Genomic DNA, 14,062 nt, shown 5'->3' on the forward strand with positions numbered 1-14,062 from the left:
TGAGTTCTTTAGTATTTTTTAAAATTGAAAATCATCTAAATGACCAACACTGATAGATTGGATAATTAAATAATAACTATCCATTCAAATGAAGGACTACTTAATGATGGTAGAGAAAGATATGTGAATAGGAAAAAAAAAATAACCTTCAATAAAATCTACTAAAATGTCATTAATGGCCCTTTCTGAAAAATGAGAGTATATAACTTTAGGTTACTCCTTTATGATTTTTTGGTGTTTCCCAATTTAAAAAATCAGATTTTCTAATCAAAGAATTGCAAATATTATTTGCAATACTTCTAACAAGTAATTATATTTTTATTCAATCCTCATGACAAGCATTCACATAAAACATGTTTATCTGCTAAGAAAGAAGGTTTCAGTTTCCACTTATCACTCCACCCACCTTATTTCTGTGAAAAAATAACACACAATAATCTTTGGGAATGATACCTTCTTTTTTACTTGTGTATCATAACAATGGTAGTGGCTTAAGAAGTAAAATTATCTGCAATTAAATATGCTTCAAGAATAATTATGCTCTTAGCTGGAATTAGCCAAAGGCAATGGCACCCCACTCCAGTACTCTTGCCTGGAAAATCCCATGGACGGAGGAGCCTGGTAGGCTGCAGTCCATGGGGTCGCTAAGAGTCGGACACGACTGAGCGACTTCACTTTCACTTTTCACTTTCATGCATTGGAGAAGGAAATGGCTGCCCACTCTAGTGTTCTTGCCTGGAGAATCCCAGGGATGGGGGAGCCTGGTGGGCTGCCGTCTATGGGGTCGCACAGAGTCGGACACGACTGAAGCGACTTAGCAGCAGCAGCAGCAGCTAGAATTAGACCTCCAATTACCCATCCTTCCTTCAATGCCTTTGGTCACACTTTCCTGAACTAAACTAAAAGAGAGAAAACTATTTACCACTATTTTAAGCTACAATAGGAAATTTCATTATGAAGTGTCACATTTCACTTAGATACCTACACTGGGAATTAAGTCGGCATCATACCAGTGAAAACGTCTACCTATTCATATGGTCACTATCAGGAAGGCCTAACAAATTCAGCTTGAAATGATGGATGTCTATTTGTACATAAGAAGAAGTCTGAAAGAATATTTACCAAAATGTTTCTAGCAGTCAAGTACGCTCCTCTGGGGACCAGCAGAACAGTGCATAAAAATATAAGATAGGTCTTGCAAGCTATATATAGAAACAAACCCTATTACATTATAAAAGTGTCTTCTAGATATGCTATCAGTGGAAGTTTGAGTTTAACAACTTTTCAAATCAATCAACTATGGATAGCCACTATAATATTTACATTCTGAAATAATCCAAACACCTAATCCTTCTAAGCAACAACATACAAACACACATATAAATAAATAAGGGCATAAATTCCATATACTGAACATTTATTTGGGAGACATTTAACATTTGTATTACTCAGATACCTCATATAAGGACTGTGATTTAAATCCAATGGTTCTGTTTAACCACAGGATATTTCTGGAATCAAATTCTTTCATGTGAAGTCTTATTTGAATCTCTCTGTTGTCCTCACTTTCTCTCATTTTCTCCTCCTCTCCTGTTTTCCTTCTTTCCTCCCTCCCTTGCTGTCTGTCTCCCTAGAAAAAATACAGTACAGACTTTTCATTCATAAAAACTTCAAGTGATTATTTTCTGCAGGCAACTATACTCATAAGTATATATAGCCATAGCATAAAATACTGTGCACTTTAGTTCAACTAATTCTAAGACATTAAAATCTCATTGATTGAAATTAATTAACATATTTACAGAAAGAGAATATAAAAATGTTTTAAAAATTTAAAGATATTCATTTAGCACTTATTACAATTATTTTTATTCATGATCTGAATCTATCTCCCATGCTATGAAATGAATTACTATTAATTTGCAGTACAAAGAAAAGCACACAAAAATGTAAACTGTTATTAAATCATTAAACTCAGAGAAAAAAATTAAAGCACGCAGAGATGCTCATTAGAGTTGACTCATAAACTAGTACTAGCTTTCTTTAAAATTTCAAAATATACTCATTATATTAAAGGAAAAAAAGGCCATAATGTATTTAATTGAATGTGGCTACTGTCTTATGTTTATTAATGTAATTAATGACATTCTGTGTTCTCAGGTACACATTATATTGTATCCACAGATCCTCCTTAATACACCAAAGTATCATCAAGTATGTAAAAAATAAACAGGTCAGGCAATAAAGCAAAAATAAGCAGTAAAAACCACATGATAGCCACTTTTGTTTCCTTTAAAACAACGTTCTTAAACAACTGCTTGCTTTTGGCACACAGAACTAGAGAATGTATATTAGAACATCGGTACTCAGAACAATGATCTTCCTCAGCTGTTATTTGTCTAAGAAGCAATAAGCCATATAATTTACAAGGAGAAAGCGACTGAATCCTTCAGAAAACACAACCTGGCAGTTAATCTTCAAAGCAAAATAAGCAGGTGGCAGAAGCGTGATAGAGAAACCAGTCTTCAGGAACATCATGTAAGGGAGTCCAGCTGCGCTTGTATGGTCTCTAGCTGTTTACAGAGACAAAAAAGAGAGAGAGAGAGAGTTGGTGAAGGGAGAGAAATTCATATGAAGTGTTGTTTAGAAACACACAAACGAAGAAAAAGAATGCAACTGGTGGCTCTGCATTTTAAATCCACTCACAGAGCAATAAATATACCACTTAGAAAATTTTTCTTTTTATGTGAAGCTATTAGAATTCCAGCTTGCTATTTTCAAATCTGTAAAGAAGAATTTCTAAATACTATTGTTTAAAACGCACCTAGCTGTTTTATTTTAAATGATCACTACATAAGATTTGTAAGGGGTGGGGGGAGGGTGGTAGAGGGAACAGTGCATATTCCTGGGTTACAAAAATCAGCATTTAAAAAGAAACACGAAATATCCTCAAAGATAAATCTTCACAGGCTTGGTATGTTCCTTTTGCCTTGGGCCAAGAAATTAAAATATTTAACATTATCTAAGGGCCAGTGTGGCTAGATAATACAGTTTATTACTTGATGCTTTACATTAAAACAACAATCCCATTGCTTTAATTAAAACCATATCCATTTTCTTCCTGATTTAGTCTGTCAGATCCTCTTCATCTCAGCAATGCTTCCTACTGTGAAACATAAGGTATTCACAAGGGAAGTTTAAGGAACTCAGCTCCATAATAGGGCACTTAAAAATAAGAATTCATGAAATGGAGGAAACATTGTGAAAAACCCCCATAGAGGAAATTATTGAAAAAAATACGTACCTTGTTATAGAAATCAAACAATTCCTTGTGACTGAATTCCACAAGAACTTTCTGCAGGCTCTGTAAAGAAAAGAAAGGAAGGGAGAAAGAAAGAAAAAAAATTAGTTTTGTACAGTTTACACTGCATTTCTGTTCTCTCCAGCTAGCCTCAGAATATGCCATATTATTCTCTGAGTGGTTTAAAAAAGGAAAAAAAAAAAAAACACAAACTTACCTGGTCTACTCAACCCCACTGTTCCAAGGACTCAAAAAATACATTTAATAACACTCCACTGCAACAAAAGGTTTCAACTCTACAGGGGTATCTGTTCTTTAAGTTGATTCCACAAAGGTTAACAAAATACAGGCCAACATGGGAACACTTTCATTATCTATTTTTTTCAAGACAGAGATAATACATGAGATTGTATTTCATCTTTCTCAGCAGTCCATTTGAAATCTGGTAAATACCATTACACAAAGACACTGGCGGCAGCATATCTGATTGAACTCATCCAGCTATTAATGCCGCACACCAGCACAGCTGCTGCCTCCAAGCATTAACTAACTGTTATGATCTTAACCTGCTGAGATGGTTACCTTCTTAAATGCACAGACTCAGCAAAAGTTAACAATTAACATAACAGCTTCAAAGCTGGGACTTAAACATGCTCGTTCCTTTCCCCTCACATGCAATAGAGAACTCTTTAAGGATGCTACAGATACTGAGTGATATTATGTATGTACACAGGATGGTGGAGTAGAGTGCAACATTTAACCCAACCCACCTCAATCTGCCTGGGGTTGATTTTGTAAACTGAGGAAACAAACTAGTTTCTGAAAAGTATTCCAACATGTTTATTTTACTCAGGGTACCTTTGGGAAGTGAAAATTAACGAGGAGAGAACATCAGGAATGTGTTACCTACTCCGACCACACTGTCATGCTCATGTGATGGAATAGGCACCATGAACTGAAGAAGTGGAAAACTTGCCAACAAACATTGATTCATGTGCTTAACTGCCTACAGTCATGGCCAACATTATATTAATTCCAAGTTCCTAGGTTCACTGCTTTTTGGTTTTACTTGTTTTAATGATTTCCATTTCTATTTAGAAAGCCAACGTTTTTCAAACCAGGTCTTCTCTAGCTAACTTCAGGAGACTCAGTGGGGCTCTGCTCAGAAACGGCACTTTCCTTTAGATGTAGCCCAAGCACACAGGCTCAAATTTCTTTCTTAGGTTTCTCTTACACACTCACATAAGTACTTAAGTTTTAAAATGAATGAAGACGCATACTGGCTTTAAAGCTGTATCCTTTACAAATGATTTTTTAAAAACTATGAATTTTTCAATCACATTAGAAAAAATCAGTTGATTAATTGGCACATAACATGAAACCTCCAAAGGCTGAATCAGCATTATCCAGTGATGCCATATTTCCTCCGGCAGTTAAAGAGAGATGATAAGCCAAGGTTTACCCTAGGGGAAAGCGACGCGAGTTCATTTCTTTACCCCCACAGCCAAAAGTTAGGAGAGAATGAAGACTGAATCAGCGTGTCAACAACTGATTTGCTGTAACTTAGAGGTAGCAGCCAAGCTATGCTCTTGTTTCCTCTATTTTGCTTTGCCATCTTTCAAGGTAGTATTTTCTAGTTATGTTACGCTTAGGAAAGGAAGGTAACTTAAAAAAAATACTTCTTAAAATAACAATAGCTAAAACAATGTGTGTGTGTGCACATGAGTGTCTGTACATAGAGAGAGATGTTTATTTTTATACACATCCATCCATCCATAACAGTAGACTCTAGGTACCCTTGGGAGACTGGATCCAGGACTTGCTGTGTATAACAAACTTTGTGGATGAAGCCCCATGACTGCCCCTCCAGACCTGTGGCTCCCAATCTTAGATTCAAACAACTGCAGATGATGTAGTGCCACAGCATTTATTGGAAAAAATCCACATGTAAGTGGATTACATGTGGATTTTTTTCATCTGCACAGTTCAAACCTGTATTGTTCAAAGGTCAACTAAATTGAGCATCTTGCCTTACTGAAATAGCACCAAGAAGGAAAAGAACTGATACCTTGATATAAAACTCCCTGTGTTTGGCATAATTACTGGTAGCTATTACCATGATCATTTCCCATTCAACACATAATGACTTAGAGAAGACCATGAGAATATGAAAAAGTGAGGGAATGATTTTGTTTCATGTCTATGTGTAGGGAGCATTAGCCTAGATTTTGAGAATCTGTGTTTACCAAAGGGGTAGCCAGGGGCAGTGGTTACAAGTTTTAGGGAAATAAGGATGGAGATGAGGTGTGAAGGGTAAAAAGGAAAGGGGGTTGGGGCTGGCCAGGGTCCAATTTCCCACTATGTCATGTTCTATCTAACATGGAACCCCACAGAGTCCAAGAATATTAAATGCAAATCTGACCTTTCAGGACATTATAGAAGTATTTCACTGAGAAAAAAGTATAGATCAAACTGTTTCATTTAACAGCTTGGTAGCTTTATCTATGACTTAAAGTTTAGAATGAACGATGGCCTCCCTTTTTACTCTTCCTTCAGGTCCCACAAATATTATGAGTACACCTGATCAAAATCTTTCCTGGGATTATATCATTTTTAAGAAGAAAACACACACTTGAGCTTTCCTTGAGAATATAACCAGAAAGTCACATATTTGCTTATAAAATGAGAATCAACTCTTTAATTTCATTGTTTACTCTTCAGAAAATGTACAGAAGGTTCAAATCATTATGTTGTACACCCAAAACTGATACTATGTTATGAAATTATATCTCAATTTTTAAAAAAAAGTCACATGGGTGGTAGCATTTGGCTGGAGAGAAGAAGCAAATCATCAAGAGACCCTTAGAGACCAAATCTGATTTAGCCATTGTGAATGATCTGAAAGCCTGGCCAGTGATGGAATGCAAGGACTGGGGGTGAAGGGCAGATAATTAGGAACAGCCTTTTTCTTGGGAGGTTTCCTGGCAGTTCCCCTAGCTGAAAGGCTACTCATGGGCAGTCTGGACTGACAGGCTTGATCTGATTTAAGAAAAAAAAAAGAGCGACAAGAAGTCTTGAATAGGCACTTGCCAGAAGAGGATATCCAAACAGAGAAAAACATGAAAATATATATTGAAAGGGATAAAATTATGTATAACCATCTTGCAAATTTGTCTGGGATTATTTACTAAAGCTGAATATTTATATACGTCCTATGACCCAGAAATTCAGTCCTAAATATTAATATTAAGCTCAGTAGAAATATACACATTTGGGCACCATGAGATAGATGCAAGAATAGTGATAGCATTATGATTCAAAAGAACCAAAACTGGTAGTAAAAATCTGTTTCAACAGAAGAATATATAAGTAAATTGTAGTAGAGGAATACAATGGAATGCTATTCAGACAGGACAACAAACTACAGCCAAATACAGTATCATGCATGACTCTGTCAAAACAATGTTGAACATTAGGAGTGGGCACAGAAGAACATGTGTGACTAATTTCATGCATAAGAAGATTCTAAAAAAACAACAGAAAAGGTTTTAGAGACACTTCGGTGGTAAACCGTAATGAAGCAACAAAAATATTATTGAAGTATCACAACATTGATCACCTCTGGGTAACTCGAAAGAGGAGGCAGTAACTGGGAGAAAGCATAGGAGAGGCTTCTCATTTCTTCTGATTAATATTATTATAAATTAGGCAATAATTATTTCTTGATCTTGGTGTTGGATATAAGGGTGTCTCCTTTTTTGACAAATTACTGTGCTATTTTTCTGCATGTGTGCTATATTTTACCAATCAAAAAAAAGACGGCACTGTTATGTGTTAAATTCATGCATTTTTATTTAATAAGATTTTATTAAAGGCATAAAAAGCCTGTTCTAGGTACTACATAAATAGCAAGGAGCAATAGAAATCAAAATCCCTCACATTCTAGTTGAAGAAAGCAGACAATAAACAAGAAATGTAATAAAAACAATAACAACAACAATAATAAAACTATCACCATAATTTACAACATACATATAGAAATGTTTGTTGATGATAAGTGCTAGGAAGAAAAGGCAAGAAGTAATGTGTGTTTGGGGGTAGGCAGGTGGAGATTCAAGGTTAGGTGGTCAAAAAGGATCTCAGAGGGATGATAACATTGAAGATTTAAGAGAAGATTCTATCCCATGGAATAGGAGAAAATATTCATGAATCATTATCTAATATGAATATGATACCCAGAATATATAAAGAAATCCTATAATTCAACAATAAAAAGATAAACCCCTGTGGGTGAGTCCTAATCCAACATGACTCCTGTCCTTATAAGAAGAGATGAGGATACAGACACAGAAAGGAATGACTCTATGAAGACGATGGAAGAAGCTGGCTGTCCATAAGCCACAGAGTGAGGCCTTAGAAGAAATTAATCTTGAGGACACTTCGATCTCAAAATTCTAGCCTCCAGACCTGTGGGGAAATAAACTTCTGTTATTATAAGCCACCCAGTCTATGGTACTGTTATGGCAGCCCTAGCAAACTAATACAGGCCCCATCATCTCTTCTGGAATGGAAAGAAGAGAAGATCTTTAGTCTAAGAGCAATGGAAAGTCATTGGAGTATTTTAAGAATGATGTAACTGTATTTACATATTAGCAACTCACTTCAGCTTTTATTTGTAAATGGATTAGAGCTGGAGAAACTAGATGCGGGGAATCAGTTAGGAGGTTATGTTGCATTCTTCTAGGCAAAGCTATTTCTTGGAGCCCCCTTTTTTTGGGGGGGGGGGTGGGCAAGAATACTGGAGTGGGTTGCCATTCCCTTCTCCAGGAGATCTTCCCGACCCAGGGATCGAACCCGGGTCTCCCGCACTGTAGGCAGACGCTTTACCGTCTGAACCGCCAGGGAAGTCAATGGCAACCCGCTCCAGTATGCTTGCCTGGAGAATCCCAGGGACAGAGGAGCCTAGTGGGCTGCCGTCTATGGGGTCGCACAGAGTTGGACACCACTGAAGCGACTTAGCAGCAGCAGCAGCAGCAGGCAAAGATAGTGACAGCAGCAGTGATAGAGAAAAGTGAAAAAAAAAAAAAAAAAACGGTTTGGAGGTAGAAGAGATAGCATTCAGTAACAGATCTGGGTTGGGGAAGGAAGTGAAGGAATAGGAGGAGTCAGAACGACTCTCAGGTTTCCAGCAAGAGAAACTGATGGATGCAACTGAGATCGGAAACTCTATAGAGGAGAAGATTTGAAGGAAGCGAGACTCAAAAGTGCAGTTTCAGACACAATTAGTTTGATATGTCTGTGATATTTCCCCAAAAATATGTGAAATAAGCCTGGGAAGCCAGAAAAAGAAATTAGCTAAAAGATATACACTTGGGAGTTACTGATATATTGCTATTTAAAACTGAATAAGACTGCCCAGGAGAAGAAAGCAGTGTAAACAGGGAGGGCAGCCTGGGACAGACCCCTTCGGAACACCGATATTTAGGGTAGGTAGGTGTTCCATAAATGTTCAGGTTCATAGATGTTTTTTGCATGGCACGTGAAACTGGAAGTATTTATTACATGAATCCAAATAATTTAGTAAGTTGGCACACAGGCAATAAAACTGGGTGGCCTGCCTTCAGTGTTCCAGTAAGACTCATTAAAGTCACTAATATTGTTAACTAAATATATACAGACTAGAAGATTAACTCTCTTTCTTCTGCTTTATATATATAAGAATGTAACCAAGAGCCCATTTAGGAAATGCATGACTTATGATGTCTAAGCTGGTCTCATGCATTAACACCAAACAGACTTTCCGCACCCTATCTGAAAACACTGCAAAGTGAAAATGAAGGTGCAAAGACTGACATTCTGCCCATTTCTGAAAAGAGAAGGAAAATGTATTTGTTCACCTACTTCCTTTATTTTTGACTTGTACTCCTGTCTGTGAGTATCTAGATAATGTTGCATATACCCATTAGCAAAATTCCCATGAAAATAAAATTTATTAAGGTCTTCGGAGAGGTCTAACTTGATGGAAGCTGACAGTAAAAATATCATTTGCTTTCCCATTAGTTAGAAATTAGGAACATACACATATTTTTCAAGACAGAAATTGGTCTCATCACAAATTATCTAACAGAATAACCTGTAAATAATATAGACATAAACTAGATAAGAATTAAACCAAATTTACATTGCTTAGCTTTTAAAATTAAGTAGGACATCAGAATTAGAAACCATACAATTATATTTATACCTAGAAAATCAGGAGTAGAGGATTCCGGTAAAAGAAATACTACTAATCTCTTGTCTTAGTTAAATCTAAAAATAATTTGCTAGGTACTTAAAAGAAATTTCCTCCTTTTCAGTTACAGAAATGGACAGATATAAAATTTAAATAATATTTCAAATTCCACTGAGTGGTTTATAAAGCAAAAATCATTAGACACCACTTTTTAAATAAATATATCTATAAATTATATTCTCTATAACTATATACAGTTACAGATCACTGTAAAAATATTCCAGTGTCTCTAATTATTTGCTGACTATCTACACTATTACTAAGTAGTCAGTGCATTCTACTCATATATATGAGCATTAACCATTTCTACCACCCATAATATTCAGTAATTCAATAAATATTTAAACAGTACTGATGCAGAAATGGATAAGCCATAGGAAAGGAGTACACTCTTGACCAAAGAAAGATCCTTTTCTAGGTAGGCAGGTTGTCGTTTACAGCCAAGCTTCCAACTATAAGAATGTGCGTAGAATGGTGAGAAAGAAGGGATTCTCTATCCATTATCAGATCAATGGAATTAATGCTGGCAACAAAAGGGGTAATAGATGTTACAATTAGCTTGATTCAGAGGATGCCAGCTTGAAAAGGTGCAAGTAAAACATTCTAGGTAGAGGGGAAGAGCAAATTTCCATTTTTCTGTAAGGTGGCTGAACTACACAATTGCCCAAGGTTCTTATCAATTCTATGACTTAAGGATGCTGACAGGCAACCTCTATAAACAAAGTAAACTGGGGAACTGAGGTAGAGGACAACAAAATGTCAGTAATAAAAAGCTTTAACAGTAACCTAACTCAACCATCTTACTTAACAGATGAGAGAACTAGTCTCACAAAGTTGAGGTAACTCATATAAAGTATACAGCACTGGAACTAGTCATTGTTCTTTCCACTACATTATTATGGTAACAAGATAAAATAGCACTTTTACCTGCATATCAAGCTAACTTACAGAAAAAGATTTCTCCCCATGAATTTGCACAATTATTTCCCTTCTCTAATTCATTATATACAGAAATACATAAATGCTCTACTGAGGGTAAATAAATAGTTCAATAAACATGGCTGATAAGATGCCAAGTAAGAGATGTAAAATGTGAGGTTAAGATCTTAAATTTCTCAAAAATTTCCAGAAAAAAAAAAAGCAACTTTGTTACATTGGTTTTTTTTAAAAAAAAAAAAAAATCTATTGTGAAAATTTCACAAAGTTAACATAATTGCCATGTTTAAAATTCTAATTCCAAACATACAAACAACATTAGCCCAAAACATACAAACAATGTTAGCCCAACAAATAGAATACATCATACAGAGAAACACAGCAAGAAAAATTACTACTTTCACCTGCATATGGAGCTGATTTCTGTTGTTCCCTCAAGGCCTGTGATTCCAAAGTCTCTTCATTAAAATACTGCCCAGCCTAGCAGGATTCAAAATCTCACAGGCATTGGCCCCGCTGTTTGAGGAGGGCAGTGGGCAAACTGAAACCCCTGAGCTTGTATCAAAGTTTGATGGAAGTTATAAAAGGACGACTGCATCAAACACATGGAATCCAAGCCACGAACAGCATTTCCCTGGGGTCAAACCAACTAAATTATAACCTGTCTTCTTCCAATCTTTGCAACGTGAAGTTTAACAAAATGCTTATCTGTTTAGGAATAATGGCAGTACATAAACAGCGAAAGCAAATTTCAAGATCGTGAGCATGGCATTCAAGACTTCCACGACCTGACCCATGACCCCACCTCAGGCCTCATCTCCTAACCTCCTCCTCATGCGCTGCATGCAGCAGCAGCGGCTGTAGCATTCTGCATGCTTCAGGTCTTTGACCATGTTGTTCCCCGTCTTCTCCCAGTAATGCTCCCAATTACTCTTGGGTGTGCGTGGACACACATACATGGACAGATACCAGCTATTTCATTTGGCTAGATTCTAATACTCAGCTCAGTTGACATTGCAGCACCCTATGCATATTTCTATCTTTCCCTTTCCCTATTTTATTTTAAAGGATATCCGAGGTGGCTCCGTAGTAAAGAACCTACCTGCCAAGGCAGGAGATGTGGGTTTGATCTCTAGGTTGTGAAGATCCCCTGGAGAAGGGAATGGCAACCCACTCCAGCAATCTTGCCTGGGAAATTCCATGGACAGAGGAGCCTGAGGAGAGGGGTCGCAAAAGAGCTGGATACAACTTGGGGGTCGCAAAAGAGTTGGATACAACTTAGCAACTAAAACAATTTTTTTTAACTCTTTTACTTTGTTTTGAAGTACAGTCAATTAACAATGTTGTGACAGTTTCCGGTGGACAGCAAAGGGACTCAGCCCTACATATATATGTATCTGTTATTGCTGTTTAGTCGCTAAGTCATGTCCAACTCTTTTGCGATTCCATGGGGTGTAGCACAACAGGCTCCTCTGTCCATGGGATATCCTAGGTGAGAAAATTAGAGTGGGTTGCCATTTCCTCCTCCAGGGGATCTGACCAACCCAGGGATTGAACTCATGTCTTGTGCTTGGCAGGCATATTCTTTACCACTGAGCTACCTGGGAAGCCCACACATGTATCTATTCTCCCACAAACTCCCCTCCCATTGTATGGAATTACTTACATTTATATTGGGTTGGCCAAAAAGTTTGCTCAGATTTTTCTGTTATCTTACAGGAAAACTTTTAAGAAATTTTTGGCCAATCAAATACTGTTGATGGTAGGCTGTTCAAGAGAGGGGCTTGCCTTTATTTGCATCTAACAGCTTACTACAGTACTTGATCACAGTACTTAATAACTTAATAGATGTTTATTAAGCTTAATTTTAAGAAGGGGAGGTTGCTAAATTTAAATATGTTCCCTTTCACCCACTGGGACTGGGAAATAATATAAATGGAGAGTATCAGAATACATGGATTTTGTCTAACTGATGAAAGTATTTTCAAAGTATTCTAGTGTTTGCCCCCTATGCTGACAGTAACTTTACAGGTCTTATAACTCTCCCATGCTCAGTAAATATGTGGACCAAGTACTACAATAATTAAATTCTATGTACTGATTCTCTAGTTAGCTTGAAAAATAACCTCTCATACTAGAAGGCCTCTTCGTCAAACAAGTGAAAGCTGAAGATATGAGGCTTTGTAAATACACACTCAGCTAAAAACACAGTAGTTGTGGCTCTCAACATAACAATAAACTATTTTTGGCCAGAAACTTTTATTCAATACAAAAATCATGTAAAATACATATGAAATATTGTCACTAAATGTTTAATCAGGGATATATACTGCAGCTTTTAGAACATTTACTGTTATCTGTATATGCTCTCTTCATTCTGGCTAAAATATTACTTTATTCTTGTGTAGACAAAACAATATGCTTGGCAATCATATCATCACCATATTTTCTCTCCTCTTAAAAATTAACAATGTGCTATGCCTGAGCAAATCACAAACTTGGAACCAATCAAAATGTGGCTCCTATAGTAATCATTAAATATAACTTATTATGTGTACGATGATATGTCACTATGATTTTCAGCTTTGGTATTGAAATATTTAGCTGTGGTTGCTGAATATAATCGGCAAGATAAGAGGTTTTGAATGATTACATGAAGCTTCTTAAATATAGTAAGAAATTATGTTAAGAAGAGCACTGATAACAAAAAATGGAGCTTTCTTCCCGTAATAAATATTATAGGTGATGTTATCTTTTTCTGAAAATTATACTTTATTCTCATTATAAGTACTTATCTGATTACTAAAAGCATTATCACTACAGATTCAGGAGTAGCTACATTACTTAATTTCTTAAAACATATGTTAGCATCCTAGCTGAGGGGTTCCGGGTAAACTACAGATACCAAGTGGAAATCATATTATGTTTTCAATGTGTAGTTTTAAAGACTATGAGCTCAGTATCCAAGTCCGGGTTTCTCTTTTGTTCATAAAGTCACTTTACCATACTGAGAGTAAACTCACAGAAATCTGGATGGTGTGTGTACTTTCAGCAGCTACTGCACACTGCATCCTAAATTAAGCAACAATGTAATTCACAGTGCTAAAAAAAAAAAGCAATTAAAAACAAATGTTGGTTTAATTTTTTTTCCATCTCATACTGTCAGGTCAGTTGTCAAGGTTTTAAATGTACCTACATGAGCATTAATTTCACAATTTGGTTACATTTACAGTTCTTATCAGCTAATTGGAAGCTCTGTGTCTACATAATAAAAAGTGTAAGTTCAACAATTGTTTCATGTTATGAAGGGCATTGGATTCATCAAGTAAGAGGCATCTGAAAACCTATTGTTAACCTGCAGCATAATAGTAGGAAACCCCCTATTTCACCCTCAACACATGTGGGCCCAAAACCCTAAAGACAGGCAGGCACAGTAACTAATTTGATTACGAGGTTAATTTAAGGTAATAACCATCTAGAAGAAATTGTTAATTTGTAATCATGTTGATCCATTACAAGTTTTTAACTTGTAA

At 36.3% G+C, this 14,062-nt stretch overlaps 1 protein-coding gene across 3 annotated transcripts in view; it reads right to left on the reverse strand.

Annotated features, from left to right (window-relative positions):
- Nucleotides 1–1,400: 1,400 nt before the first annotated feature.
- COMMD10 (COMM domain containing 10) overlaps nucleotides 1,401–14,062 on the reverse strand; it is a 181,972-nt gene continuing 169,310 nt past the window's right edge. For 2 of the 3 annotated variants that reach the window (XR_009694129.1, XM_061150958.1), the window contains 2 exons: nucleotides 3,305–3,364; nucleotides 1,401–2,573 (listed from right to left, as the gene is read on the reverse strand). Coding sequence is in view for 2 of the 3 variants with exons in the window: in XM_061150958.1 (XP_061006941.1) it covers nucleotides 2,535–2,573; nucleotides 3,305–3,364 (99 nt within the window). In the remaining variant the exon portion in view is untranslated. Of the gene's footprint in view, nucleotides 2,574–3,304; nucleotides 3,365–7,364; nucleotides 7,769–14,062 lie in introns of those variants that run through there. The other variant, XM_061150962.1, reaches the window with a different exon arrangement.

The sequence above is a fragment of the Dama dama genome, chromosome 9 (assembly GCF_033118175.1).
Source record: "Dama dama isolate Ldn47 chromosome 9, ASM3311817v1, whole genome shotgun sequence".
NCBI lineage: Eukaryota > Metazoa > Chordata > Mammalia > Artiodactyla > Cervidae > Dama > Dama dama.